The 25,246-nt window shown below is 36.8% G+C and overlaps 1 protein-coding gene across 1 annotated transcript; it reads right to left on the reverse strand.

The window, feature by feature from the left end:
* Window positions 1-943: 943 nt before the first annotated feature.
* LOC134747902 (uncharacterized) lies at window positions 944-24,750 on the reverse strand. Its single transcript, XM_063682580.1, has 12 exons — window positions 24,522-24,750; window positions 24,025-24,292; window positions 23,072-23,167; window positions 21,809-22,002; window positions 20,814-20,916; window positions 13,876-14,712; window positions 12,725-12,822; window positions 4,720-4,959; window positions 4,015-4,279; window positions 3,022-3,117; window positions 2,246-2,439; window positions 944-1,127 (listed from the first exon to the last, which is right to left on the reverse strand). Exons 1-12 carry the CDS (start codon window positions 24,729-24,731, stop codon window positions 1,023-1,025), a joined length of 2,706 nt encoding a protein of 901 aa, XP_063538650.1. The 5' UTR covers window positions 24,732-24,750; the 3' UTR covers window positions 944-1,022.
* Between the last annotated feature and the right edge of the window lie 496 nt (window positions 24,751-25,246).

Here is a 25,246-nt window from a genome sequence, read left to right on the forward strand (position 1 = left end):
ATAAAGCAACAATAATAATAACATCTGAGTAAAGAATCGCATCACATTATAAGATTTATTATCAAACAACAAAACGACACATCCAATAATAAAATGTAAACATTTATACGAAGAAAGATCTTAACAGAGCCTGAATAAGATCTCAACCCAGCGGTCTATTATATTCGTATTTGTAAAGGGCATTAGCAACCCCGGGCCCTACAACATAAAAATGTAATTACAACCAAGTTCTCGAGGCACTTAAATATAGATTTACCCTTTGAAGAGCGATTTGATGGGCCAGGAGAGGTGTGAGATCCATCATATCTCGATTGTGCGAGTTCTCAATTATTCCCTTCTCGGGTTTGATAACTTCATTCATTTTTCAAGCCTCTGACGGTTGCATTTTGTTCGCTTAGGGGAGGTGCGGCTAAGTTTGACGCATTTAATTGGGATATAGGTACGTTTTATAATTTGCATGATAATACTCTAAGAAAGTTTAGGAACTTTTGATTGTTAGCTATTTTTAGGCAGAAAGATAAATTTTATGGTCGGTTGATTGATTCTCCTGCTGTGACGTGAAGGCAATATCTTAGATAGAGCACATAGAAGTATAGGAATTAAGGAAGAAATCAACTTATTTTTATAAAAATATATAAAAATAAATTGTGTTTCACACTAATCACACCACTATATATAAAGTATAAAAAGGAACTGAAATATTCCTTGGCCACTCTGGACGGCTTGGTCACTTTTTCTTTAGAATATGACATTTATTTGCGTTTATAAAGTTTAGAAACTTTTGTTTGTTATCTATTTTTAAGTGCGGAAATAGAAAATGGCCGGTTGATTGGTTCGGTTGAGAAGTGAGGCCAATATTTTGGAGCACATAGGCAGAAGTTTAAATTCTTTTCTCGATAATGAGGCTGGTTAAGGTCTTATAAAAACAAGTATGTAATAAAAGTTTTCTTCCTTTTATTGAGTAGCACTTATTTACGAGATATTTATAAATACCTAATTAGTATTTGTAAATACGTAACACCTCAATCCATCTGTGTTGATATCCAATCCAAGAACTCAGTTAGTCGGACATAAGCGGACGGGTATGATAGCGTGCAGAACTCCGCTCCGAAAGACGTTATGCCAATCTGCAAACAGACAAATTAGGTACTCATTATTAGAGTTTAACGTTTACAACATCTCAATTGTTTAACTTTTTTACGGTCTAATTGCTATTTCATATCCTAAAAATTATTCCTAAGAAGAAAATACTAAAATATTATGTTATAGGGTGGTAATTTTTGCCTTAGGTACAGGTCCTTGGGTCAAGTGTAAAAATATGGGTGCACACATCATATACTCAAAAATATGTCCCATAACTTTTATGTCAGCGAATTAAGAACTATGGGACATATTCTTGAGTAAGTTATATGCACCCATCACGCATACAGTCACCATCAGATATATTAGAGCGGCCGAGGTTCTCAAAAATATCTGAACACGCACTTTAAGGCCTTGACAATAGAGGTGTGTTCAGATATTTGTGAGCACCTCAGCCGCTCCGATATATCCGATACAATACAGATTGTGCCCTATAAAGAGATGCGAATTTCAGCTTTACTTACGTATACCTAGCGCTGTCACTTACGTATTTATCAGCCTACATGTTCGCTAAAGTACGCGAAGGCTTAGGTTATTGAATCATTCAATAACATAATTTTTAATAACCTAATTAATGACGTGACGCGTAAAAACATAAACCTAAAACATAAACATAATTTATTCAAAAACACGTATTGCATACATTCATAAAAAAACAAAGACTTTAAAAAATAGTGATGGTTTACACGGGCCTGAACTAGGATTCCCGGTGTTTCAGGCGAGAGTATGGCAGCTACCATAATCATCTACATACCTAAATATGTGGAATATACCGTCGAATTTAAAGTAAGTTGTCAAATGTTATTAAAGTTATCATGGTCCGGGTTCTTAGCTCAAAGTGCAACACCGTCCGGTTGATATCATGAAACTTGGCATGCAAGTAGCTCATGTAGAAGTAGGTACAAAAAAATGGAAGTAGAAACAATTTGTCTACTCGTTGAAGGTTTAAAAACGGTTGAAGTTACTAGAAAACTCCCAGTAGGCAATATTTTTTATTTATTTAATTTCTTTACAATAGCTTAGTTGTCTTTTAAGTATATTGCTAAGACTTATCGATTTCAAATGACGTGTTGCGAAAATTCCAGTGGAATGCCCCCTCACTCACCAAAACAGTCCTGGAGTCGAAGTCTACTACCAACGGGCCCCCAGAGTCGCCACCGCATGTACCCTTGACACCCACACCGCTCGTGCAGATGTGCTGGCTTAGGATGAAACCTCCGTACATTGCTGCACATGCTGTGTTACTGATCACAGGAACTGTCACTGAACTAACAGTTTGGAGTAACTCTATGTCTTCGTCTGAAATAAAAAAATGTATCTATGGCAATATTTAATTAAGTTTGGTGTTCCATTTCTGTACTTAGGTATCACATTATATTAAAGACAAGTCCTTTTATAGACAACACGTCCATAAGGACGCGGAGGAGGTAATAATACCTTGAAAGTATTTTTTTAATTAAATTGAATGGTATGATGTCGTGGTAACTACTTTTATTACTGATCGAATGTTATTATTTTCTATGCACATTTTTTATTTGTCTAAGAAATGTCACTAATTTGCAAATACGTTCTTTATTTTACCATATTAAATCATCATGGATCATGACACTATAATAATATTTATTAAGCATAAATAAAGATTAATCTTACGACTTGCTTTAATTTACATTTTTGGTAGTATCTTCAAGGATTAGTTTTGTTAACTGTAAGTACATCGCTTTAAATAATCTAGCAAGTAACTTGCTAACATTATTTTCCTCAAATTTTCAGTTCAAAATAGCTATTTCTTGTACTGCAGAAAATTGGTTAACAGCTGAACTTTAACTATTAATATTTAATTGCCTCAGATGTCGAAGTGTTTCCGTAAAATAAATTACTAACCATCGCTTGTCATCCCATAGCCTGAGGCGAGTGCCTGGTATCCAGTGAAATCCATATTTACTTCGCCCGAAGGAAGGGCCACCGGTTGGATCTGCGCTGGAAATTTTAAAGTAAGAGCAAACTTTTAGTATTCAGTTTATTACTAAACTTATTTTACTTAATTTAAGGAGAACTGTAGACATCTGTTGTATAACTTGACCTTAGGAGTAATCACTTGTGCAAGAAAAATAACGAGAATTATGTGCCTTTACGATTTAATACATATTTATAACAGTTCAGTGTACTGCTCTCTACTACTTAAGTACGATTTCATGAGATAAATATTTTTCACCTCAGCAGCTCGAACAAGCCTACTTTCGTCACTCCCTGGAGTGAGGAAAGTGCAACTTTCCTCACTCCAGGGAGTGAAACAATGTAGCTTTTTAATTTAGTGAAGGCCATGAACTTCATACTACGGTACGGTACGGTACGGTACGGTACGGTACGGTACGGTCCGGTTCGGTCCGGTCCGGTCCGGACTTACTTTTTTTTCTGATTATTCTGTGTAATTCGAAATACATTTTAACCTTTAATATGTTCTCACTACTGAGGTGAAAAATTATGTGTGCAACACGAGAGCAAAGTTATTTTACATCTCGTGTTTATGAATCCCTCGCTACGCTCAAGATTCTACCTTAGAATCACTCGCTTCGCTCGTGATTCAATTATAGAATCTTTCGCTTTCTCGGGACTCAAAATAAACACTCGCAAGAAAAACCAACTTTCCTCTCTTGTTGCACAAATAACTATTTTCTACAACGACGTTATCAGGATTCCAAGGTCTCTCCAGGAGGGTCTCTCCAGCAGAACTAGGACGAAACTCGCATGCTATGTGATTGAAATTTAAAATTTAGTTTAAACTTCTTCAAGTTTTATGTTTATAAATTCATAGTTGATTAAGTATTCTAATTAACTCTTAAATTTATAAATATTTAGAGAAAATACACGACTTACAAGAAAATACGACACTTAGCACTCGTATAATGGCGATGTCATTTTCTGCCGTTACGGGATTGAATCCAGAATGCGCTACCACATCTACTGCATCTATCCTTGTGCCTCCAAAAAATAGTTGGTTGGAGCCCAGAACAACCAGTATGGCTTCAGCTGTTGAACTGCCGTCAGCATAGCAGTGGGCAGCTGTGAGGACTTTAGTGGCAGAAATGATGGAGCCACCACAGATAGAAAGATTGTCGAGGACTGAGATAATGAGACCTGCCTGAAAGTAATAATTAATTATAGGTACACATTTTTAATCACCTATTTGTTAACACTGCTAAGGGACCTCTGAAATACTTATAAGGCACCTACTGCTCGTGCCCGTATCCCGGGGATTTATTCACGGAAACTACGGACAACAGCCTGGTATGCACCCAGGGTGTAAGAACTGTTGTGCTGGGGAAAGATGGACTAACTTCTATTCTAGGCATGATATTTTGGACCCATGCTTAATAACAGAGGCGTAAGTGCTACCGACCATATCCAACTTCGATAGGTACTAGTTTGTATTAGCCTTAACTAGTTTTTTTCTAACGCGCCCAAGCACACTTATTTTGGCCCAGGACAAACTAATTTGGTCTAAAACCATATTTGGCCATTAACAAATTATAAATCTTTATACTTAGGGATATTGATTTAATACTCCTAAATGGTGTTTACCTGATAAGGCACTGCATCGATTTCTGTCACTAATCCGCCAGTAATCCGCTGCATGCTGATTTCACTTTCATGCTTCTTTATCTTCTCAGCCAGTGGTATGCCGATATTTCGATGGTAATCATATACACCAATGTTTGATGGAAATGAGTTGTAATTTATCAGGAAAGCATTTGTTATCACGGACACGGACATTAACATGATCAGTAAAGTGAGTTTCATGTTGCTGAACATGTTCTTCAACTTTGTTTAAATGTGAAGTTACAGTTTCTTGACAAAATAGAATGAAACTATTTCCTAGGTACAGTTAAATTATATTGAAGACGTCTGACTGTTAGTGATCTACGAGAATGCGTATTTTATCATGATCACAGCTTATCTTCTTTAAAGATAAAACGTATGAAATTTTAGGCTATCTAGAACACTTAACTATGAAGTTGTATGACTAAGCGAGTGAGTAGGTACTATGAGAAATAACTTATCAATAATATTTACTTTATAATGGTTACGTCACGTTGTGATAAAAAAAAACTTGTAATTTTCACGGTAACGAAATAAAATAAATGTTTTAAATATTACATCCTTTTTTAGCATAGACGTCTTGTACAATCATATTTCGATGCAGTTTAAATAATTTTCTTATATATTATTTTTAAAATAGTCGCTTGAAGGACAAAATTTCGAAATCACTGGGAACACGTTGCGTTCCATGAGTAACAACCAGGATCACTAATGTGTTACTTCCTCTGCAGCAGGAACTGATAACTTCTCTAGTGCCCCATAAAGGCACTCAAACCTGTAACCGCAGTGCACTTAGCGACAAAACGTTCCTACACGTGAGCTTAATTGCCTAATATTCTTCCTTCATTACACAAACGACACATTTTAACTGAAATCCGCGGTTATTATGATCTTCTTCGTTTGATAAGCAATACTGCTTTCTTTTTAAAACCTCTTATCTTAGTCGCCAGGTTTTGAAATAAACGATTTTATTGTGGACGTCATAAGGATTATTTTTGTCAATTGCGTGTAACAAGATGCGCAGTAAGCTAATGAAGTGTTAGATATTGCACTAATGGGGAGTGAGAAGTGGAGCATTTGTAATTTTCATGTTTGCCCATTAGTTTCAAATGTATATGTTCTTAGTCATAATTAATTAAAATACGCTTTGTAAGAATATGTTACAATTATTTAGGTAATAAACAATAAGATCTACACAAAATCAAATGGTTAAATAATTAAATATGTAAATTGTCCATGGCAAATATGTAGGTATACGAGTAGGTACAGTCGAGTTCATAAATGAGTACTGTAGTGTATTGACGCTTCGAGCGCTTACGTCATGGTGACGTCACTGACAGTTAGGGCCAGTCGATATTATGCCGTGAGCAGAGCCGGACGTACCGCGTGATGTTCGTGTTGCCGAATCGTTGGAAATACATTACATCGTATGATATACTGAGGTAAATACAGTACATTACATGTGGCGACGAGGAAAACAAGAAAAGAGGAAAGGGAAGACAGGTCAGTCGATCTCGATTAATTATCAAGTTTTGTCAGTGTGCAAAAAATTGGTTTAAAATCGAATCCACTGTTTCAAACAAGTGATAAGTGAGAGTACGCACTGGTGGTACACCTTTCACACTCACTTCTAAAAAACAAAGAAAACAATATTTCCATTCGGTAACGCCATCCAGCAACATGATCTTTGAAGCGTTGAACGTTACAATTATAATTGTAGGCTTTAAAGTTGGATGTGCGACTAACAACAATTAGATCTACCTACAAATAAAAAAAACATCTCGGAGGCAGCCAGTGTTAATAGCACTGTTTAAAGCTTATAGCCTGCCAGGCATCAACACTGCAAATAATTGCATGTTGAATTCCACTTTTAAACGTAGGTAGGTAGGTACAATGACACTACATTCATGGTTGACATGTTCACACTGGAGCTTTATTATTGCAACTTAGTTCCATCAGAATGCAATTGTGTGATGCAAATGTAATACATAGTTGGTTTATTTAAATGTTATTGTAGTGAGAGGAAGAAAATATTTACTTTGCTACGAGTAATGTGAATATGTAAGGTGATTCCCAATCAGGAGCCCAAGTGACTTGATTATTTTGAAACAGCAGATTACAGAATCTGGACATTAAATTGTCACACGTAACATTATGGATGGCATAATGAACCCGATTTATGAAAACATAGCAGATAGATTTATCTGGTCATTAAGCTTCTAAGCGTTTTATTGTAAGGTAAAACGCTGCTATTCGATTGACATGTAACAGCTGTAGCTAGCAGATTACCGAATCTGGACATTAAATTGTCATGATTTATGAAATCATAGCAGATAAATTTATCTGGTAATTAGATAGACATAAAACAGCTGCAGCTAGCAGACTGCCGAATCTGGACATTAAATTGTCACGCAAATAACAGTTACGATAAAATCAGTTACGACAGATAATTTGATCTGGTCATGAAATTGACATGGCGGGTTACCGAACCTGGACATTAAATTGTCACGTTAATAACCAATTTGATTACAAAATCAGTTACGACAGATAATTTGATCTGGTCATGAAATTGACATGGCGGGTTACCGAACCTGGACGTTAAATTACCAATCTGATTACAAAATCAGTCACGACAGATAATTTGATCTGGTCATGAAATTGACATGGCGGGTCACCGAACCTGGACATTAAATAACCAATCTGATTACAACATCAGTAACGACAGATAATTTGATCTGGTCATGAAATTAACATAGCGGGTTACCAGACCTGACATTAAATTGTCACGTGAACAACAAATCTGATAACAAAATCAGTTAAGACAGATAGATTAATCTGGCCATTAAATTAAGATACGGGTTACCGTATCTGGACATTATATTGTCACGTAAATAACAAATCTGACAACAAAATCAGTTAGAACAGATAAACTGATCTGACCATTAAATTGAGATAGCAGGTTCACGTACCTGTGCATTAAATTGTCACGGAAATAACAAATCTGATTACAAAATCGGTTAATACAGATGAATTGATTTTTTCATTAAATTGACATAGGTGCTTAGTACCCTAGCAGGTTCCCGATCCTAGACATTAAATTGTCACGTGTATATTAAAATCTGATTACTAAATCGGTCAATGCAAATAGGCATATCTTTTGTCTGCTCATTAAATAATATAAATATAGACTGAAAAAGCCAGGACTAAAAAATAGTCATGCTGTGTATAGCAAAATTGGTGTCAATCGACAGGTTCATTAAATCGGCATCGTACTTAGTACGGCCTATTGTTTAATACATTGATGTTGTATTATATCGTCATACAATTGACAGCAAGGTCACACGTTGTATTAAAATAAATGGGTATACCCTGTAATAGGTCATCCAATAAAGCGTTTCTAATATGACGCAAGAAATCGCTTGAAGACCTCAAGAGCGGGGTAAAGTTATAATCCAAACGAAATTATATATATATATAAATGTATCTGGCTTATTTATAGATTTGATTTTGAGGTACTGGCATGACTATCCATCCAGTTATACTGATTAAAAAAAAACTGGATAGTCTACAATCTAGTCAGTATACTTTTGATTAAATTTTTAAATAAATGAGGTGAGGTAAAATTTATTTGTCTACCCCGAACATTTATATAAACTAATGTCGGGTAGTTTAGTGTTGTTTACCAATATCTCAAATCTCAATTGACATTTGCTGGGACGTCAGTCTTCCGTGACCACAGCTAGTGCAACCTAGTTGAAACGTCGGAAAAAAGGTAAAATAATGAAATTTAATCGCGTTAGACCCGGTATAGACATTAATTATGTGTACAAAACGCGAGAGTTTAAAGTGTTAAATGAGGTTAGCTAATCAAACAGCTACCTTATACAGTAATATGTAATAAAAAAAGGAGTATTGCCGATATAAAGATATAAATTAATTAAACAATGAGTTAAGTAAGCTTATTCCATAATCTAGTGGATATCAATTGCAAATACTTTAACTTGGCTGCTAGTCAGCGACATCCAATAATTATATAAAAAAAACGGTTGCAGGAAAACACTTACTGGTCATTCGTGACGTTTATATTACATAGCTAATAAGCTTCGAAGATTTAAACGAAATTCGCAGAACTTTACATGGACACTGCATTCATTTGAAAAGGAAGGGATGAAGGTGTCTGCTTGAAGTCGTGATTATTTAGCAAATTCATAATAATCACTATAATTAGTTACTAGTGGCTATGTGTGAAACACTTGGTTCGTTGAGTCATTGTCATTATCATAGTAAACTCACAAGGGTCTTAAGCGCCATGGACGCTGTTGGCACTAGTTATTTAATGCCAATCTACGCAGTTTGAAAAATTACCAAAACCTGGATCGGAAAAAATATATTTAATCTGGTCACAAAATTTCATGATAATCGGTCGGAAATTGTGACCTGTAGAGGAGAAACGAAAGCATTTGGCTCAAGTTAAAACGGAGACCTTCGCTAACGCTTCGGTCAACTTTTGAATACAGTGTATAGCAAAAAACTAAATTGTGAACGTTTCATTACACAACTACGGTACATAAATGGATACTTGTAAATAAGTACCAGTGATATTAAAATAACATTGTGACTTCAGACCAAACGTCACATGTCACACGGCTACTATACAAAAAAAAAGAAATTATGAAATAATAAACATTGAATGCTTTATTAGTAAACCTACGTCCGATATGTTCCATAGGCATATTGTTAGCTACCTACGAGTTCTGCCGTGTCAGACGTATCTCTGCTATCTCAAAAAACATAGTTTTGAGTAAATCGACTTTAAAGTTTTTGGTGAGCGTGAAAACTAATAAACTCATATATTTCGTGAGTTTATTGAGTTAAGTCATTTTTAATATGTGTTTTGTGTTTCAATAGACGTGAAGAATAATATTTCTTTACTTTTTTTTTGTAAAAGGACATAGTTTTTGAAATAAACGCATAAACATAGTTTGGCGTAACCACTGTTTCATACATTTGGTGGTTGCGCGTAACTATGCTAACTTAAAGTTAGATGAGTTCGTTGTATGAGCGCTCATACTATTTCGCGTGGCCACGGCTCGCGGGCTTATTGCGGTTTTCGTTTATCTAAAGTTAGAAGACTACATTGTATCAACTTCTAGTAAAACGTGTAACCAGGGCATGGGGAATATTGAGGTGGTCACGCGTAGTTCTTTTATCTTAAGTTGTAAGAGTTCGTTGTATTAGTGCTCCTAGTAAAACGCGTAACCAGACTACACAAGATAATCCATTTTATATTGTGCTAACTCACATTACATACAAGGAGCCCGATTTCCATCAGTCCTTACATCATTGGTTATAAAGTAGATCAATCGTATGGTGGAAAGAGCCTTATGTTTAATAGCGTTTGCATGTATTGCATGTATGTATGTATGTATGTATGTATGTATGTATAAGAATAAGAATAAGAAGAATAAGAATATATTTATTTAAAAGAAAAAACCTTAATAATATTCGACAATATCCAGTGGCCCCACACTAGGCAATGCCTGTCACGTGGTAGCCGGGTTCGCATTAAACAACCAAAGGTTAAGTAAAAAACTAGGTGACATTAATAGAAGTAATAATTAAAGAAATTAAGTAATTTAAAGAAAGAAAAACTTTGTCTCTGTGTGTGTGTGTGTGTGTGTGTGTGTGTGTGTGTGTGTGTGTGTGTAAGTGTGTGTGTGTGTGTGTGTGTGTGTGTGTGTGTGTGTGTGTGTGTGTGTGTGTGTGTGTGTGTGTGTGTGTGTATGTGTGTGAGTGTGTGTTGGGTTGCGCATGTATTAAGGCTACAGAGATTGTTAGCATACGTAAGTGATTAGGTGACGACCTTCAGCAGCATTTCAGTTTGACTATAGTTAAGACCTTTCAACCAGTTCTTAATTACGAATTTTGCTTCAAGAGGAGACTTTTTAGATATGTTGCAGGCCTTTACTACTGTATTGTAAATATAAGGATGCAGGGAGTTAGGCAAACGCCTCGCGAATGCGGATTTTGTGATGGGAGTAGGAACTTTGAAGATTCGATTACGGATTAGGGTAAGATATTCTTCGGAATTTATAGTTTTTCGATGCACGTGAGTTGCAACTCGTAGGATCAATAATTGTCTCACACTAAGAACATCCGCGTCTTTATAAAGGGTGACCGTTGAAAACCACCGAGGCTTCCCAAGCATGACCTTGAGCACAAACCTTTGGGCCCTTTCGAGAGGCAGTAGTGCAGAGCTAGTGGAGCCACCCCACACGCCAATGCAGTAAGACAGGATGGATTCGCATATCGAAGTGTATACAATCTTAAGCAATTCCCTCGTAGCAGAATTTCGTAGCAGCTTCATAATAAATATCACCTTTCTGACTCTAGTAGACATTATTTCGATGTGTTTTTTGAAATTAAGATTTTCATCAAGCGTAACGCCCAGATACTTTATGGTGGTACAATTACTAACAACACCGAAAACTCTACTCGAGTGACTGGCTGAATCGACGTCTGCATTGGCACGAGAAAACTTGAGATCTGGCCGGGAGCTGGGGGCAGAAGAAGCCGTTTTATGAAAGCATAAGTATTTTGTTTTTGAAATATTAAGTGAGAGCAGGTTGTTAGCGAGCCATTTGGTAATCACAGACAAACCTGTCTCAGCTACCGCAAAACATCGTTCCCAGGACACATCGTGAAACAGCAGAGCAGTATCGTCTGCGTAGCAGATAATTTCTGCCTGACTGACGGGCAGAGAAATTAAGTCATTGAGGTAGATCAGAAAAAGAGTGGGACCGAGGATGCTTCCCTGCGGGACACCGAAGGTTATCGGAGCTGAGTCACTGACTAAAGTGCCAAGTCTTACACACTGCTGCCGGTTTGTAAGGTAGCTTTTGAACCAGTTCCATGCGATACCGCGAATGCCTAACAGTTCAAGCTTCCTTAGCAATATCGGTATTGAGACAGTATCAAATGCCTTAGCTAGATCTAGGAAAATTCCCACGCAGGTTTCTCCTCTGTCAAGATAGGAAGAAACAAGGTTAACTAGTAAGGTGGCGGCTTGTTCAGAAGATCTGTTTTTTCGAAAACCATATTGTCTTTGGGAGAGCAGGTGTTCTGATTCAAGGAAATTGATTAGTTGATTATTAATAATCTTTTCCAGCATTTTAGATAGACTGCTGAGAAGAGAAATAGGGCGATAATTCCCGGGGCAGCTCTTGTCACCTCCTTTATGAACGGGAACCACTGCAGCTACTTTCCAACACTCCGGAAAAGAACCCGATGAAATGCTGAGGTTAAAAATATGAACGAGTGGTTTGACGATATAGTTTTTTAGATTTTTTAAGATACGAGTGTTTATTTTATCAATGCCAGACGCGCAATCTGGGTTTAAGGACATGATTAATTTCTCTACTTCAGTATCGTCGGTAGGATTTAAAAAAATAGATCTAAGAGGGGATTTGGTTAAAGCTACTTTAGTCGCAAGTGTCATCTCACTCGTGTTTTTATCAGAGAGTACAACATTTGCTAGGTTTTTGCCCACTGATGAGAAAAATTCATTGGTGTGATTAAGGGAGTCAGAAAAGTTAGGCTTGATGGTGGCTAGTTCATGGGGAGTATGCCTCTCCTGATTGAGGTGAGCTATGTCTCTAATAGTTTTCCAAAGTTTCCTCGGGTTTTTTTTGTTATCCAAAAGTTGTTTTCGGTCATGATCATCCTTGGTTTTTCGTAAAATGCTTATATAAAAATTTCTGTATCTAGTATAAGTAATTTTGGCTATTTCATTATAGGGGTTTTTTCTGTGATTGACATGTAGTTTGTCCTTGACTCTAGAGCATTTAATCAAGCCTGGAGTCATCCATGGTTTCAAAATTAATTTTGAATTACTTACAGATCTACATGAAGAATGTTTTGAAATTAGGTTAGTTAATATGGAGTAAAAAACTTCTGCGGCTTCAGTAGCTGATGTTTTACTAGTGACCGGCTGCCAGTTTTCTTCTTTAAGCTCCGCTCCGATGGCTTCAAAATCATGGCTGATCACGGTTCTGGATGGCTTGGCGCGATTAACCTTATTGGGGGCTGTAACACCAATCATAATTAGGTCATGGTCTGTAATATCAGAGACACAGACCACCGACGCAAAATTCGTCACTGACCTTACAAAGAAGTGATCCAGGCAGGTATTGTTCCTCGTAGGTTTATCAATTGCAGGCATAAACCCCAGACTAGCCAGCATACATAAGTACTCGGATGCATGAGTGTCAGAACAGGGAGAGTTAATGTTAATGTTAATATCACCCGTAACGATAAAGCAGTTAGGATTTAGTGAGTTATTATTAACGAAAGAATCTAATGAGTGTATGAATGGGATAGGATTTACAAAAGAGGGGGAACGGTATAAGCCCAGCAAAGAAAAACGTTCCGGTACATATATAAAAAGACTATCTGTATCCTGTATAACTGGTTCGGTGACTGTGGCATTTAAGGTTTTTCTAACATAAGCGACTACTCCGCTAGCTTGATTGTGAGATCTTTCAGTGCGGTAAGAGGAGTAACCCTCGAGCTGACCTATAACCGAGCCCTCCTTCAGCCAGCATTCTGTCAAGACTACAACGTCAAAAACTATCTTTATTCGGTTGAATGTTACAAGGAACTGATCAAAATTGTGTTGAAGGCTTCTGATATTAAATGTAAGGACTTTAAAAGAAAAATTAGGCTTTATAATATTCAAGCAATGCTCCGGAGATTCAGCAACATGACAGTTTACAGGGAATGAGTTATCAAGTTCATTTCCTAATAAGTCTAGTCCGGCCATGGCTTAATAAAGCGGCGGTTAAGTGCGAGACTAGTATAGTGTAGCGGCGCATCCACTTGATAATTATAATTGTAGCCTGAGATATTGAGTGTGTATATGTTAATTAGTGTGTGAGTGTAGGTGAGTGGGTGTGAATATAATAGTGTATATTTTTTTAGTATAACTAAAATGCATATTAAATGTAGAATAAGTGAATATGGTAGAATTTGCAAACATATTGGGCTACTTGTTTCTAAATAAAAATGGCTAAAGTTTGAGAATTTGAGGCAATCACACATGCTTCTCTTCTGCAAAAGAGTCCACGGCATTTCCGATACCAGGATTTGCATAGGGATTTTCGGATTCTTTGCTAGGATCCCCGGTAATACGATCCAAGTCCAGAGGATTGCGGATGTGAATAACAGCCGAACTATCGTGCTTCCTGACAAACACCGAACCTGAAGATGTCCAGCAGTGTTTAAATTTAGCGATCGTGGCCCGTTGTCTAGCGGCACGAAAAAGCTGCCGATTTTCTCTAGTCAACCGCTCGTTGACAAAAATCCTTTGGGGGTTTTTATCATTAAAGACGAGATCTTCCGTTGTTACATTGCGCCTAGTCTTCGCAGCTTTAAGGAACTCGTCACGCGTCGCACGACGGATAAAGCGGACGGCTATTGGCCGAGGGTGGATGCGGTGATTAACTCCTTCCATGCCCGACGCCGAGCGTAGGCGGGGACCAGCCCTCCAGGTAGCATCCACGTCACAATGAGTAAGAGTCACACCAATTTTCGCTGCTGTAGTTAGTACAATATGGATGGGATTTTCATTAGAGCTTTCAGGGCAACCAACTATCTCGACTTCATTTCTCAAAGCAACTTGTTCCTGTTTGTTCAGCTGGTCTTGAAGCCTGGACACTGTCTCTTGGAGTTCAGCAGTCTGCGATTGTTTGGCTTCAAGAGACTTGATTTTTGACTCGTTGTCTGATATTCTGTTGGAAATAGTTTCCAGGCGTTCGGTATGAAGTGTAAGCCTGTCCAGCACCTCTTTAATCTGGGATTGAATCGTGGACACCTCACTACGTAGGCCTCTGATTTCCGCAGTTAACTCTGAGATTTCCGTGTTTTTATCTGGAGGCGTAGATGTATAATCCAGCTGTGCCTGTAGCCTCTCCGAATCTGTAGGTTTGGAGTTCATAATGTGTGATACGGAGGCAGATTGAGTTTTTTTATTACGTACCGTAACGTTGTCAGAGGGCAGCTGAGACCGACTCACGTCTGGTGGTATGTTTCCACGTACTGTTTGGGAATTATCTCCCCCTTTTTTGGCTGAGACTTTGCAGACTGGGCATACCCAGGAACTTATTTGCACGTGAGTTAAATTAACTGCGCTAATACACGTAATGTGGTACGTGTTTGTGTGTTTGTTTGTATGTACTTTATTTAATATTTAATCCCAGTAAGTGTAAAAGGCGGAATTAACGGCAGAAGGTCAGTTACTTCAAAATTTTTAACCGCCTTAAAAAAAGGTTCTCAGTTTGACCCGTATGTTTGTCCGAGATTATCTCGCGTTTGGCTGAACCGAGTTTGATGCGGTATTCAGAAAAATGTTTGTTACATTTTGGAGAAGGTTTTAGTATACATAGATCTGAGCTGATGCTGAACCCTGGCTGTACCTAGTGGAACTCAGGTTTGGTGCAACATAGGCACACGCTGTTTTGGTCATCCAACACGTCTTAATGAGTAGTTGGGGGAGCAGTACCCAAGATAAAGCTGATGCTGAACCCTGGCTGTACCTAGTGGAACTCAGGTTTGGTGCAACGTAGGCAAACGCTGTTTTGGTCATCCGACACGCCTTGATGAGCACTTGGGAGAGCAGTACCCAAGATAGAGCTGATGCTGAACCCCGGCTGTACCTAGTGGAACTCAGGTTTGGTGTAACATAGGCACAAGCTGTTTTGGTCATCTAACACGTCTTAATACTCTTAATGAGCAACTGGGAGAGCAGTACCTAAGATAGAGCTGATGCTGAACCCTGGCTGTACCTAGTGGAACTCAGGTTTGGTGCAACGTAGGCAAACGCTGTTTTGGTCATGCGACACGCCTTGATGAGCACTTGGGAGAGCAGTACCCAAGATAGAGCTGATGCTGAACCCCGGCTGTACCTATTGGAACTCAGGTTTGGTGTAACATAGGCAAACGCTGTTTTTGGTCATCCGACACGCCTTGATGAGCACTTGGGAGAGCTGTACCTAATAGTGGAACTTAGGTTTGGTGCAACGTAGGCAAACGCTGTTTTGGTCATCCGACACGCCTTGATGAGCACTTGGGAGAGCAGTACTCAAGATAGAGCTGATGCTGAACCCCGGCTGTACCTAGTGGAACTCAGGTTTGTTGTAACATAGGCACACGCTGTTTTGGTCATCCAACACGTCTTAATGAGCATTTGGGAGAGCAGTACCCAAGATAAAGCTGATGCTGAACCCTGGTAGTACCTAGTGGAACTCAGGTTTGGTGCAACGTAGGCAAACGCTGTTTTGGTCATCCGACACGCCTTGATGAGCACTTGGGAGAGCAGTACCCAAGATAGAGCTGATGATGAACCCCGGTAGTACCTAGTGGAACTCAGGTTTGGTGCAACGTAGGCAAACGCTGTTTTGGTCATCCGACACGCCTTGATGAGCACTTGGGAGAGCAGTACCCAAGATAGAGCTGATGATGAACCCCGGCTGTACCTAGTGGGACTCAGGTTTTGGTTCAGGTTTGGTGTAAATTTATTGTGGGTATTAGAAGATATACAGTAAAAATATTAAGGTCAGTTACTCCAAAAAAATTATTCAGAATCAGAATCATTAACTATACGTTTCTATGTATTTCAAAATAAGACACTTCAGCGATCCAAATATATGTTTAAACTAATATTTTGCCTCTACTGACACTGTTTGAAACTTTTTCTTGCTTTTAGTAATAAAAATGAAAAGAAGAGTAAAAAAATATGTTTTATAAATTATGTTCATAACTTTACTTACTTTTTATGCATTTATTAGTTATCTTCTACAGAAGAAAGAAACTACTACAGAAGTATGTAACAAGATAGTACTCGTGCATTACTTATATTATATTGTCAGTTATTTCAATAAATTTTGTGTTTGTCATTTTTTATTTTTTATTTACGTTAAGATTTTTGTAAGTAGGTACCTGTCGGGGCTTCTAACCTCCGTGGCGAACTGACATAGACCGACTGACTGACTGGCTGACTGACATACATATTTGGAATATTGGAACATTTGGAACGACCGACATTTAAATTCAAAATTAGACATGACAATCACAAGACCAGTTGACGACTATATAGTTCATGACAGACAGCGGACGACGATAAACAGTTCAGTTCCTATGTAGGTTATCTTAAGATTTAAAAAAAAAACCGAAATAGTTTAGTTTTTCACAGGGTTTTCAGCAATGATTACAAAGTGAGATTAGCTAAGATAATTAGTCGCACAACCTTTGTTTTCTACCACATTTCTATCACTACACATTCGTAACAAGGCTTTACTTCGTAAAAAACTCATTTCAAAGACTTTATCATATTTTGAACAAACAACATAAAAAAACATCGGAACGCTAACTTAACCGGGTCAATATTACGTACGTAATGAAATAATGTAAATGTGACGTTTTCAATCAAAAGGTACCACATTGTCGCTTACCATAAGGACGAAAATTGCTTGTATCTTTATACGAAAAACCTGTCAGAATGTCCTTATGATAAGCGACAATGTGGTACCTTTTGCTTGAAAACGACACAAATAAACAAATACACGTGGCAAGGAGCGACGAGCCGCTCCCTCCGCGCCCCGCCCCCCGCCTCACCGCGAGCCGCCTATCGCCGTACTACCTGCGTGTGGTTACGCGAAACTATGATAACTCGACATAGTAGATATCCAGTTTGCCGTAAAAAAACTGCGAAGAGTTACGCATAATTATTCTAACTTGAGTTAGAAGAGATACGCATAACTCAATGTCCAAAAATTCGAAAACGTCTATCTTAAAACATGAAATATCTCAGTAACTAAAGACATTTTTTGAAATTTTGTTTAAGTATTATATAAAGCATAGTGTCTAGTTTCATTAAGCACTGGTTAGGCGTATCTCTGCTATCTAAAGATAGCAGAGATACGTCTGACACGGCAGTGTTGGTATGTCAAAGGTTGAAAATGTGAATATATGTTTAAATTTAAGTAGATAGCCATAAAAATAAATCCAACTAATATATAAAATAAAAACTAAATAATTAAGCTATGCAGCTAGCTTATGTATGTATGTCGTTCGTAGTTTTAACCGTCTGCACGCGCATACTAGACTACATGCGGGAAAATAAAGAATTCTAGAGAAAACATGAAGTCCATTTTAGTGGTGAACGATACCACACGATACCATGTACAATATATTTATATGTATGTACAAAGAACATAGCGAACAGTGCAGTCATTATCATATATAGGTATGTAATATGGGTAATGAATAAGCAACTGCCTGGTTTCACATTACCACAAGTATCTAACGAATTTGCTCTCGGTTGATGGACGTTGCGTTGTATTGTAGATATATATATATATATACACATAAACACATTTGCAGGTCTATAGATACTATGTATATAACTCGTAGTTAATGGACGGGACACATACATTTGAAAACCGATTTATAAAGCATCTTGTGTATAAAATATAAGATTACAATAAATAAATATTATAAAATAAGTTTTTATTGGTCTAAAATGTAGGTATACATGTTATTTGAACATACACAGAAAATTGCACAAGCTAGCAATTATCATTGACCTTCTGAAAGTGATAATAAAAATAAAACTAATGTTGGTTCAATATTTAATGTATAACATGCTGTATCAGACTCAGCACAAATTGCATAGGAAGCTTATCTTCGTGAATTTGTATAAATGTTGCACATAATAAAGTAAACAGAAAATGTATGTGCACAAAGCGTATGTAACTAAACAATCACGTTTCAAAATAAAAAAGGTAAACATGAAGTTCACCAGAATCAGTGTGAGATTGATGTAAGTGATACTGATGGTTGCCAATTAATTATTAATTCTATGTATAAAAAAAAAGATGTGCTACAAACAATCACATATGGGTTCTTGATTTTCTGAGAGACAAGAAATTTGGAATTTAAATAGCTAATCCGTAGCACTGAAAGAAAAGATACAGCTCCGTAGCTCCGTTCTGTATTCACTATAAAGATGAAAGTAGCAAGGTAATTACACTGCACTGTGGGTACTGTGTATCTTGTAATGTGGTTATAATATCTCATATTATTAGTGTAAGCATAATTAGATCTTTTATTCGGATGATGTGTCATTCGCTTCTGTAAGACTGTTAATTGTGTCAGAAGTTCAAACATGCAGTTAGAAAAAGGAGAATAAAAACTAGAAGTGGCTAGCGTAAATGGAGTCCTGTAAGGCCTCTTTTACTCACACAGAAGTATAAGAGTGACCTTGCCTGCTTGCCTTTCTTATAAAAAAACTTCCAAGTCTTGAGGCCCACTTGAAAAAATGAACTTTTGAATTTTGTAATTATACTGTTTAGTCCACAACCCTACCTTGTCAAATCAAAGTTGGTTGGAGTTCTGTATATTGTATTAATAATAATGCATTGTATATAAGAACAACTTGGTTTAGGTTGGCAGTGTAGCTTATAGCTTAAGTGGCATTGTAACCTGTAAGTACACTTGTACAGTATTGAAAGTTGAAAATAAGCAATAAGCAAAAGAATGAGATAAGATAGTGAGCCATTATCGAGTACTCAAATAGGATTCGTGAAATCACTTTCGGGTCGTAGAAAGCTACACAAGGTGTAAAAAAATTAAATTTAACAATAGGAAATGTAAATAAATAACAAACGGACCAGAGATAAACCAAAACATGATCATCATGTCAGCATTCAATCGTCATGGGTTATAGGAAAAAAAATGAACCGTCATTGTCACCAAAATTGAAGAATGTCATTAAATACTGTAATGATTGTTCAGCTCTTATTGTCTAGCTAATCAAATATAAAGAATTGGGGCCACAGTTTTATTTGGTAGAACTGTTTTGGACAACTAGGCGAAGAAAAATTAAAGGCCTTGCATCATAGTATTTCCACACAGACCACTCCCAAATGATAAGCTCATTAGCTCATGCAGTGACTTAGATGAGAGGTTTCTAGAGGGAAACTACTAACTTGGAGCAGTTGGAGCTTCATGAAATCATTTCAAAATTAATACAGATAATAAACTCAGTACCTAAATAAGTTAATTATCACAGACTGAGTTGGCTACGAATTGTTTTGTTAGGCATTACCCGATGATGTAGTCCACTATCCATATCACGAACATTTTAGGAACGGTTTTGACGATTATAAAAACAAGGGGATTAAGTATAAGCACTTAGACTTTACGGAAAAAGGGGGAAAGGAAAAGGGATTCAGGTATCAGACTTACAGGAGCTATCGACAATACAGTAGAGAAATTGAAGATTACAAAAGTCCCAAGTGGGGTAAGTCATAGATCTCGGAGTCTTGGAGAAGTCCACCCAAGGCAATGGTACCAGCGCATTCATAGAACGTTGGGTATGTAATTATGTATTGTTATGATTAACTTAGTTCTCGAAAAATAAACAAAGGAAGGGATGTAGTGTATTGACGCTTCGAGCGCTTACGTCATGGTGACGTCACTGACAGTTAGGGCCAGTCGATATTATGCCGTGAGCAGAGCCGGACGTACCGCGTGATGTTCGTGTTGCCGAATCGTTGGAAATACATTACATCGTATGATATACTGAGGTAAATACAGTACATTACAAGTACATATTTTCACCTTATTGCAGTGGATTAAGGAGCAGAAATGTATACATATTTATGAACTCGACTGTACCTACTTTCAAGCATAGTAGTGTCTTTTTTGATTTTTTTACTTGATTTTACTTGCAAACTTTAAATACAGCTTTTCAAGACTAAAATAAAATGTAGGTATTTACCTTTTGTTTGATAACAATAATTATCTCGTTTAGCTGCACCTAGTCATTGTTTTTTACAAAAAAAATATCTAAGTACCTAGTAGTTAGGTGGTGTTCAGTATAATATAATAAGGTAAGTAGTAGTATCGAGGTAGGCTGTAAGTAGCAGTATAGGTATTATTAGGGATAAAATCATAGAAATAGTTATAATTAAAAAAATCACAATTTATATTCGTTATTTTCATTAAATCTAAAAGTTAATTCACGGAGGTGATCCAAGACACATAGGACGTGACTCTGGCGTAACCAGCAGGCAGACCGACTTCGCAACCTTCAGATGAGCCGAACGATGTCACACCGATCTGAAAAACAATGTCACACTGATGAGGTCATGTAAAAAATTGTATATTCTTTTTTCTGTTTTAAAGAATAAAGCCATTGTTCTAGAAATAATTGGTATCATTTAAAATAAACCTTAAGATAGAGTTATCTTAGAGAGAGATTGTTACTTTCAATGATTATAAGTATTAATAGATAAGGATACCAATATAATATTTAAAACTTTCGCGTTTTGAACACCAAATGAATATCGCATTAAAATCGGGTCTATCACACAAATCTCTGTTTTGGCATTTTGCTGGGACATCAGTTAGCCGCGACCACGACCAGTGAAACCTGTGTCGAAACGTCGGTAAATAAAGGTAACAAAATAAATTCGCGATAGACCCGATTTTAATGTGATTAATAGGATACCAATAGTGCGCTTTAAAACTTTTTAGCTTGTCAGCTTAGCTGCTATTTGGCGAATTATCACAATTTTAGCGTGAAACTAAGGTGCTGCCAGCACCTAAATGTTGAATTATTGAGAAAAGGGGGTTTTCCTGCGAGGTTGAATTAGAAATAAAATATATAAAACCTAGGACGTCGATACAACTCAGTACAGTAGGCTCATTTTGCTCGCAAAATCGATTTCCGCTCCAGCAAAAATAAACATTGTAAGGTCGTTGTCAAGGTGAATCATCAACTAACAGTAGGGATATAGATATTTAGATAGGTATGGCTCGAATCATATTTTTATTGGCATCGGTCCTGGGCAGTTTGAGTCACCTTTACCCATCTCATACCCAATAAAACAAACCCATCTGTTTCACTACAGAACAACGGAAAATTAATATACTAGAGCCATCTTATTTCGGCACCTTTCAGGCATCATCACATCAAAAATTCAACATATTAAAGCAAACTAAAGTGTACCAGTGTGGGAACCCCGTTAATGTTAAGAGCAAGAGGACCACCGGAGTCACCACTGCACGTTCCTTGGCCGCCGGTGCCGCTGGTGCAAATAGTTGTATCGGTGATGTAGGGTCTGTAGACTGCATCACAAACGCTGTTGGGGATCACGGGGAGAGTCACGGCACTTAGGCGTTGAAGGATGCCGATGAAACCACCTAGAAAATACAATTACGTTTTTCAATTGTTTCGGTAGTGGCAGTTTTCTGTGGAATAAAATGTAGTACAAAAAGAAGTAAGAAATGTGCACTTGTCAGTTTCCTAGAAACAATACAATATTAATGTATTTCGTTAATAAGGTAATCTTTAGAAAGATTGCTATGATTCCAGTCATTTCTATTAACTCATTACTGTAAAATGTGCCTACTTTACTCCAAAATTTGCTGCAAATTCGAAATATAATTAAAATTTTAAAATTATTATACTGTGGCAGATAACACAGCTGTCACAGTATAATAATTGTACCTGAGGTACAGTAGCGGCAAAATCATATATATTCCTATTTTCTACGAAAAATTTGACTTTATATCATGTAAATAATGATTGTATCGTCATCACGATCATATAGAGATTATATTTTCTTACGTCCCACTGCACGTGCCAACATAGGCAGCCACGTTAGCACAATGCGGATTGGGGACTTCACACGCACACACACCAATTAATGTATATTATAAATATTGAATTTCTTATTTGAAACCACTCAAAAGCGAATCTTACCAACAATAAAACCTAGCTAGATCGCTTTTTTACCCTCGTTTGCCTCTGGTTTAAAAATTAAATCGAATCATTACTTTACAATATAATACCCATATCCACCGGGCTACCGCGAAAACTCGGACAAACTAATTATTTTAAAAATGTACCCTAGTGTGATCGAATTGTCCTTTTCATACGCGCCTATTATATTGTAAATTTCATCGAAATCGCTAGAGCCGTTTTTGAGAAATTACCAAAATAAATATGGAAATGTATCTGAAAAAATATGATAGATTATTTTACGCTACTTTATGTTGATTTATATGCCGATTTAAAGTAGACCTACTATCATGTTGTAACACTTATGGTATAGTTTTCATATATAAAAAATGTTGGAGCACAATTAACCAGTGGGGAGCAAATTAGGCACATTTTACGGTACGACCATAATGAACTGAACATACTATGACTTCGTTATATTTGCTCACTTTATGATTTTCGTATATTTTTTTACATAGGAATACATACCGTCGGAACGTAGGCCGTATCCAGAAGCGAGCGCGTGATTTCCGACAAAAAGATTTGAAGCATCGTTGAAAGGCAGAGCGATCGTCTGGATTACATCTGTAATTTAAATTTTTCAAATATAAAATAACCCATTCATAAAGATTTACAAGCCTCAGTTAGTTAATTTATGTTTAATCACTTTCTAACAAATTATGATGAAAACGTCGACAAACAATAAATATCTAATTTAGGTTTGAAGTGCCCTTATAAATACACGCCATACGTTTACAAGAGTCAGGTAGACCTTAAAATTGTCACAAGCTGTTAATTTCTGTCATGAAACTCATCAACTGAAATATTTCTTAATTATAACTATATGTTACTTAATAACTCATTCTTCTCTATTAAGTTTCATGTCATTATCCTACCACAAATTTTCTGTAATAGCTAGGCTAAACTTAATCGTGGATAAAGTAAAAGGACAAGGGGTTAACCAAATCTACTAGATGAGGTGTATAAAATCTCTGCAGGCCTTTGCATTATGGTGCATAAAAGCCGAGAAATTGCTTAAAAACTAAAGTGCCCGCGCGAAATCACCTTGTCATACAAACGTAGTCCTCATTTTCTTCTCTGGATATTAACATTACTGAAAATATTTTGACACGGTCAGATGCATATTAACTATGGCTATGCCCCTACGTTTGATTTTTTTCGAATTTTTATTTATTGTTTAGGGGCATTTAAAAATTGGCATGAAATCTATTTTTAGTTTCTAATTTTTACATTAATCAAAAAATCTAAAAAAGTCAAACGTAGGAGCATAGCTATGGTTAATATACATCAAATTATGTACAAATATTTTCCAGAATGTCAATATCTAGAGACGAAAATAGGGACTACGTTAGTATGGAGAAACTGCCGTCCCCTTTCCTCTTAATATTTCAGGGAAGATTAGTTTTACAATGAAAACTTACTAGAAAGGGTAACTGCAGGTATGCGAAGGATAGCCACATCATTAGCAATCGTTTGGGGATTCCAGTTAGGGTGGATCTCAATATCTGTGGTGCTAAGCCGCACTCCGCCGGTGAACAGCAAATTGGATCCATGGACAGTTTGGATGGAGTTGGCAGTGAATATTCCATCGTGGTAACAGTGGGCAGCAGTAAGCACACGGGTAGTAGAGATGAGGCTGCCACCGCAAACTGATGTCAAAACCCAGAGGATTGTGATGACAAGACCAACCTACAAGAAATACTTGTTCTCTCACAAATCTGCAGTATAACAACTAGAAAGAAATACTGTTTTACTTTGTACACAATACACGTATAGAAGTACAAAATGTATTTATAAGTAGTTTATATCAATTTTTGCCAAGACGTCATTTAGGGAACTCATTACTCAATGAATGAATGAATTACTCAATTCTGAACATGAGCAGACCAGTAGAGCAAGATAATAATGCAAAACTTACTTGGTAAGGAACTTGACTGATATCAGCAATAGAACCGCCCACAATCCTTTGACCTTCCAAAGTTAACTGTCCTTGTTCTTCAGCCAGTTTGATCTTTCTAGCCAAAGGAATACCTATCTTTTCATGGTAACCTGTAGCAGATAGCTCTCTAGCAGAATCTGCGTATGAGGCAGCAATAGCCAAAGTCAACAATACAGTTAACACCTTCATTATATCGAAGAACTGTGTTTGTCAATATTGAAATCGTTTATTTTATATGGTGCCTTTATCTAATCTTTCAGACGCTTTATTAATTATCCCGGATTAAGAACTTTCATGCTTAGATTTGATCACGATTTGATCGATCGATGTATCTATTGGATGTGATTGCAAATTATCAAAATGCAATCGCGTAATATTTTAGCTGTAATGTAAGTTACCTCTTTTATTTCATTGCAGATCGATAACTTTGGTATTTGTAGGTAAGTACCTCGGTACTCGGTATAGGTTACATAATATATTATTATAATATGTCTTTTTTGTCCAATTCATTTTTTTATTCAATGGAATAAGATAAGATGCAATTTAATTTAATGGAGGAATACTGTTAAAAGATATAAGTTTACACTATTGACTTAAATTTTCACAGAAAAAAAAACAAAGCATTTGCTTTCAGCTATCGAGTGAGTGAGTAAAAGGAAATGAGGCATTAGTTTGGTCATATAGGCTGGAAGACACAACTTACC

Source organism: Cydia strobilella, chromosome 15 (assembly GCF_947568885.1).
Source record: "Cydia strobilella chromosome 15, ilCydStro3.1, whole genome shotgun sequence".
NCBI classification, from domain to species: Eukaryota; Metazoa; Arthropoda; class Insecta; order Lepidoptera; family Tortricidae; genus Cydia; species Cydia strobilella.

What these genes read in the sequence shown, in the direction of transcription:
- LOC134747902 (XM_063682580.1), bottom strand. Translation starts at nt 24,731, where the DNA reads ATGAAGGTGTTAACTGTATTGTTGACTTTGGCTATTGCTGCCTCATAC. An exon ending in ATACGGCCTACGTTCCGACG is followed by an intron (nt 22,003 to 23,071) that starts GTATGTATTCCT and finishes TGTATTTTCTAG; the next exon opens with GTGGTTTCATCGGCATCCTT. An exon ending in AAGAAGAAAACTGGCAGCCG is followed by an intron (nt 4,960 to 12,724) that starts GTCACTAGTAAA and finishes ATTTAAACAAAG; the next exon opens with TTGAAGAACATGTTCAGCAA.